The sequence below is a fragment of the Rhinatrema bivittatum genome, chromosome 5 (genome assembly GCF_901001135.1).
Source record: "Rhinatrema bivittatum chromosome 5, aRhiBiv1.1, whole genome shotgun sequence".
NCBI lineage: Eukaryota > Metazoa > Chordata > Amphibia > Gymnophiona > Rhinatrematidae > Rhinatrema > Rhinatrema bivittatum.
Genome location: NC_042619.1, coordinates 129328941 through 129334940, shown reverse-complemented (window position 1 = coordinate 129334940; position 6000 = coordinate 129328941). Strand labels below are relative to the sequence as shown.

Genomic DNA, 6000 nt, shown 5'->3' with positions numbered 1-6000 from the left:
TAAAGGTTCGTATCTCATTGACTGACGTTATTTTGATGCACGAAAAAGAAAATATTTTACTGCTGACCAGCAAAATATGAAGAGTGAATATGACCTTGACTCTTTTCAAACGTCGAGAACGTGATTAAATGAAGTAGCAGGGAGGTGATCTGAGGAGTTCAGAGTCTACAGCAACAGTAGCAGGATCTTATCGCCTTCCTCACTGTCCCGTCAGACTATGGGCGTGCCGGAACTAGTAGACCAATAATCGTCCTCCAATTACGCGCGCCTCCCAGCATCCAGTCTCCTAGCAACGATAATCAGGGGGTTGGCTCAATTACTCCGCCGCTCAGCAGATGCGTGCAGAAAGCTCAGTTTTTAACGTCACTACTACGAAAACGAGCGCCTTTTGCGGTCAATTAAAAATAACTAACACTAGTTACCAAATGCGCTTTGTCTCCTTCACTTGAAAAGCTGAAAACATACACAAGATCCTTGCGCCCTTCAGTACCGTTTCCTAGAGTCAGAAGGAGCAAAATGAAAAGCCGAGGTGGAAGGATACGCGGTAGTACGAGGGCTCGTTACTATGGCGACGGGATGACTTCCGCCCCACGGCTCGCATCTTTGGCGGCGGCCGCCGCTGAGTGTTCTTCGGGATCCCGTGGTACTGGCGGGGGACAGCTGTGACCTTTCATTCACGCAGCCCAGCGAACCCTGCCAGGAACAGCTACGGGCCCCGTCCCTTCCACGCACGTACACTCTTTGCGGACTAACATGGTGGCCAAACAGCGGATCCGGATGGCCAACGAGAAACACAGCAAAAACATCACACAGCGAGGGAACGTAGCAAAAACCCTGGTAAGGTTCCTAAGGAAAGGAGGAGAGGGGAGGGTGGCTGCAGCCCTTTATTGAGAGATACTGTGGACTGAGCATAAGCTCTGCTAATTGTTAATTTATTATTTTTAAGACTTCCAGTTTTCTGATCATTAAAAGGTGGTCAGCAGCATGGTGGACAGTGTTTATTAGCTATGGATAAAATGCTGAAGGAGAAGAGAGAACAGGGAAAAGAAGTAGCGATTCACCTCACATGGAAAAAAAAAAGCATAGGATGCTTGGATGAATGACCAGGGGAATGAGGAAATAGGGTGTGGGGTTTTATATGGAGAGCCTTTGTACCTGTAAGAGAAGATTGGACCTCTCACTACAGAATGTAAGGCTAAACCTTAGAGCAGTGAGGGATGTTAGGCTACTGCTGTTTAGTAGATAAAAGTCATTAAATTAGTATTGTCCATGGATATTTAAGAGAATAAGATTCCAGTTTGGTTGTTGTACAGCAAGTGATCAATGTATTTAAGGCTATCTAAATATTACTAAACTACTAGGCTTTTTTAGGTCATAAATCTGGTACATGCACCTATATGCAGAGGTGGCAAAATTTTTTGAAACTTAGAAGCCATATTAAAAAGAAACTGAGAGGTTCATATTCAAAAGCATTTAGCCATCTAACTCAGATGTTAGCCTGCTAAATGAATATTTGGACACATATCTGGCTAAATTCTAGCCAGCTAATAAGTTAGGTGGTTAGAATTTAGCTGGATAAATTAGGGGCATAACTGGGAGAACTGAGTTAGCCAGCTAAGTTAACTGGCTTACTCTGATATTCAGAGTTAGCTGATGATTTAGCCAACTTGAGTCTGGTCAAGCCAAAGAGTTGTCCTAAAATTAGCCGGCTATAGTTAGCCAACTAACTTGAAGATAGCAGTTATATTCAATAGTGAGGATGCACTGTTGAATATACCCCCCAAGTTAGCCAGATAAGTTTATCATTGTGAATATGGACTTCAACGTGCCTTACTTTAGATACTTACCGTATTTTTTGCTCCATAAGATGCACTTTTTTTCCCCCAAAAGTGGGGGGGAAATGTCTGTGCGTCTTATGAAGCAAATATAAAAAAAAAACAAACAAAAACTAACTACAACCAATGTTTTTTTTGTCCCCATCCCAACCCTTTAAATTTAATTAACTACACCCCCCCCCCCCCCCCCCAAGACTTGCCAAAAGTCCCTGGTGGTCCAGCGGGGGTCCGGAGCGATCTCATGCCCTTGGGCCGTCGGGTGCCAGTATTCAAAATGGCGCCGATAGCTTTGCTCTTACTATGTCACAGGGGCTACGGACGCCATTGGTTGGCCCCTGTCACATGGTAGGAACAATGGACGGCCATTTTGTGCTCCTACCATGTGACAGGGGCTGACCAATGGCACCGGTAGCGCCTGTGACATAGTAAGGGCAAAGGCTAGTGGCGCCATTCAACGGCCCATGTGCAGGAGATCGCTCCGGACCACCAGGGACTTTTGGCAAGTTTGGGGGGGGTCAGGAGGGGGGGGGGTTGTAGTTAATTACATTTAAAGGGTTAGGATAGGGAATGGGGACAAAAAAAACATTTTATGCCCTACCCTAATTTGCTCCATAAGACGCACAGACGCCTGGGAACAGAGCCGGTTCAGCACACCATTTTTTTTTTTTTTTAAATTTCCCACTCTGAATCCTAGGTGCGTCTTATGGTCAGGTGCATCTTATGGAGCGAAAAATACGGTAAGTTAGGTACTTTTTTCAGCAAAACTAAGCTAAAAATTCACATACGTTTAGGGCCTAAACAGGCTGATACAGCGGAGCGCACTATTAGCCCGCGTTTGGCCGCTTGTTTTTCGACGCACTATTTTTACCCCTTATACAGTAAGGGGTAATAGCGCATCGAAAATGGATGGCCAACCCCCCCGAAACTAATAGCGCCTGAAATATGCAAATGCATGTTGATGGGCCTATTAGTTATTCCCGCGCAATACAGAAAGTAAAATGTGCAGCCAAGCCGCACATTTTACTTTCAGAAATTAACGCCTGCCAAAGTCTGGTGTTAATTTCGGCCGGCACCAGGAAAGTGTACAGAAAAGCAGAAAAAACTGCTTTTCTGTACACCTTACGACTTAATATCATAGCGATATTAAGTTGGAGGCCCCAAAATTAAAAGAAAATCAAAAATTTAAAAAAAAAAATTAAAAACCTGCCCGCGGCCCGCAGGTTGGAAGACGAACGCTCAATTTAGCCGGCATCTGTTTTCCGAACCCGTGGCTGTCCGCGGGTTTCAGAACCGAAGCCGGTAAAATTGAGGGTCAGCTGTCAAACCAGCTGACAGCCGCTGCTTCTGTCAAAAAGGAGGCGCTAGGGACGCGCTAGTGTCCTTAGCGCTTCCTTTTACTGCGTGCCCTAATTTACATACCTGGGCTTTCTGAATCGCGCGCCCAGAAGAGTGGCCTCTGTGCACGTCGGGAGAGCGGGCGCTCGCCAGCTCCCCCGCATGTTTTTCTGCATCAGCCTGAAAGTTAGGTTTCATATTCATTTTCTTAGATTTAGTCTCCTAAATTAGATGCCTACAATTGAAAATCAGTGCTAAGCTCCTATCTTTGTTTACCCGCCCTAACTCTGCCCTATAATCACTCACTAATTAGGTGCCTAAATGTAGTAGCTTAGTAAAACCAGGAACCTAAATTTATGTACTCGGCCTTTGTAATTTTTATAAGGGCCAATTTAGGAGGCCAGCTCACATGGCCTGAGGACATAGACAAATTGTAATGGTGCAGGCTAGAAAAGCACTAGCCTGCAATCTGGCAAGCATGAGCACATCTTGAGCTGTAGCTGTTTTTTTTTTTTTTTTGCAGGACTTTCTTGGCATTTGGGACATTGTCAATTTGAATCAAGGCACAGGCCCACCTTGTGATACTCCTCAGCTAGGGAACTTGGTTTCCTTAGTGCAAAAAAACCTCCCCACTTATCTTTTTTGTTGCCATATTTTGAGGGGTTTTTTGCACTTATAAACAAGAAAAATATTTTGTTTTAACTTAGTGTGCGTGCATGTATGTGTGTGTGTGTGTGGTGTGGGAGCTTATTTAGCTTGTTTTTTTTCTTATATTTTTAAAATGTCTTTATTCTCCCCTTACCTTTTTTGTCTCTCTCTCACCCTTTCTTTCCTCAGCCTCCAATTTCTTCTCTTCTTTCTCCAGCAATTATGTGTTTACACTTATGTATTACATCTCCTGAAAATCAACTTGAGACAATTTACAATTTAAAAAAATCAGAAAAAAATTTACCAAAATCATACATTTAGCATACTTTAAACATAATATTAAATAACATAATGGAGACATTCCAGGTGGCCTCCCTTTTGTTCATGTTGCTCACATTATTTTCAATGGGAAAACATATTATTTATTTTTTTTTCTTTCCACAGAAAATTACTGAAGGCGGCATCTTTTTACTCTATCCAATTTTATGGTAATGGAACTAGACAAAAAAAGTCTAAAGGAAAGAGTTGTAAAAAAGCCCTGTTTCAGAACCCTTTCTGGCCTCTCTTTTTTTTTTTTTTTTTTTTTAAAGACAATACCATACTGGTGGCAGCACATTGCATCATTTTTTTTTGTTGTAAAACGGCTTTGGCAGGCCCTACCTATCCGGCCCCAAATGTAGGCATAGGCAATATAGGGAACTTCTTATGGTGCCAGATTTTGAAAGTGCCAAATATCCACGCCAAAGAGCCTACTTGTGCTTGTCGACACAGCTTCAAAGAGATGCCATAGTAGTACTCTGCCTATGGGCACAATATCTTAATTCCAGCCCTGTCCCTACCTGGTAAGCATCCCAGTACACATCCCTCTTCTCCCAGCATTTATGCATTACCCTCACACACCTAGACTACCTGAACCTACACTACACACATCCACTCAGACGTCAGCACTCAGCCCCATCATTTATGCTTACATATTTCTAAAACTATGTTTCTTAGTGTCTAGTCAGATGAATCCAGAACCAGTGGGTTATGCACCTTTACCTCTGTATCGCTCCATGGTGAGGCTGCACCTTGACTACTATGTACAGTCCTGGTCACTGCATCTCAAAAAGGATACAGCTGCACTGGAGAAAGTGCAGAGAAAGACGACCAAAATGAAAAGTGGCATGGAACGGCTGCCTTATGAGGAAAGGCTAAAGAAGTTAGGGCTGTTCAGTTTGGAGAAGAGACAACTGAGGGGGGGATATGATAGAAGTCTACAAAATCATGAAAGGACTTGAACAAGTTCATGTAAATCCATTATTTACTCTCTCAGATAATAGAAGGACCAGGGGGCACTCCATAAAGTTAGCAATTAGCTCATTTAAAACAAATAGACAAATTCTTTTTCACCCCGCGCATAGTTAAACTCTGGAATTCATTGCCAGTGGATGTGGTTTCAGCAGTTAGTGTTACTAGTTTTAAAAAAGGTTTGGATACATTCCTAGAGGTTAAATCCATAAACTACTATTATGGTAATTAATAAGATTGTGATCTATCTTAATGTTTGGGTACTTGCCAGATACATGTGATTTGGCTTGGCCACTGTTGGAAACAGGATACTGGGCTTGATGGACCCTTGGTCTACACCAGTATGGCATTTCTCTGGAGATTGCTTCAAGTTTTAGGAGGAGAAATAAAAGGAAATTTAATTTGCCCCACTCTCCTGTAGTGATACCAAATGGTCCCTCCCCCAGTTGAGAATTCCTGAGGTGATTTCCATGGTTCCTCAGAGGAGTGCCTTGGTCCAGTAGCTGGTTTTCTCAGCTAGCGTGGATTTAGCTGTTAAAACAGCTGAAAGGCAGTGGGTGCAGGAAGCCAAGAGTGGCAGTGGCAGTATATGCCCTCTCCCGATGCATCCGGAGACTGCCTCTGTTCTCAGCTGGAAAAGGCTGAGCTCAGGTAAGGCTTAAAAAAAAAAAAAAGAAAGAGAGTAGAAGGGTTGTTTGTAAGGCTTCCCCCTTCCTCTGGTCTCCGTGCTTGGCATGTTGTTCTGATTTCCGTTCCCACCGCTGAGGGAGGTTAAGGGACATGGGCAGCCTGTGTGGACTAGATCCCGCTATTAGGCTTTTCTCCCTGCACTGTGCGGCAGGCCACGATTGCATTTTCGCGTGCCTTTTCCTGTGCGTTAGGCTGCCCTCGT

The 6000-nt window shown here is 43.7% G+C and overlaps 1 protein-coding gene across 3 annotated transcripts in view; it reads left to right on the top strand.

Moving 5' to 3' along the window:
- The first annotated feature begins 378 nt into the window (after nucleotides 1-378).
- Nucleotides 379-6000, top strand: part of SERP2 (stress associated endoplasmic reticulum protein family member 2) — a 69068-nt gene continuing 63446 nt past the window's right edge. For all 3 annotated transcript variants that reach the window (XM_029601726.1, XM_029601727.1, XM_029601725.1), the window contains exon 1: nucleotides 379-837. In XM_029601726.1, the coding sequence (XP_029457586.1) occupies nucleotides 754-837 (84 nt within the window). In that variant the 5' untranslated portion in view covers nucleotides 379-753. The remainder of the gene's footprint in view (nucleotides 838-6000) is intronic.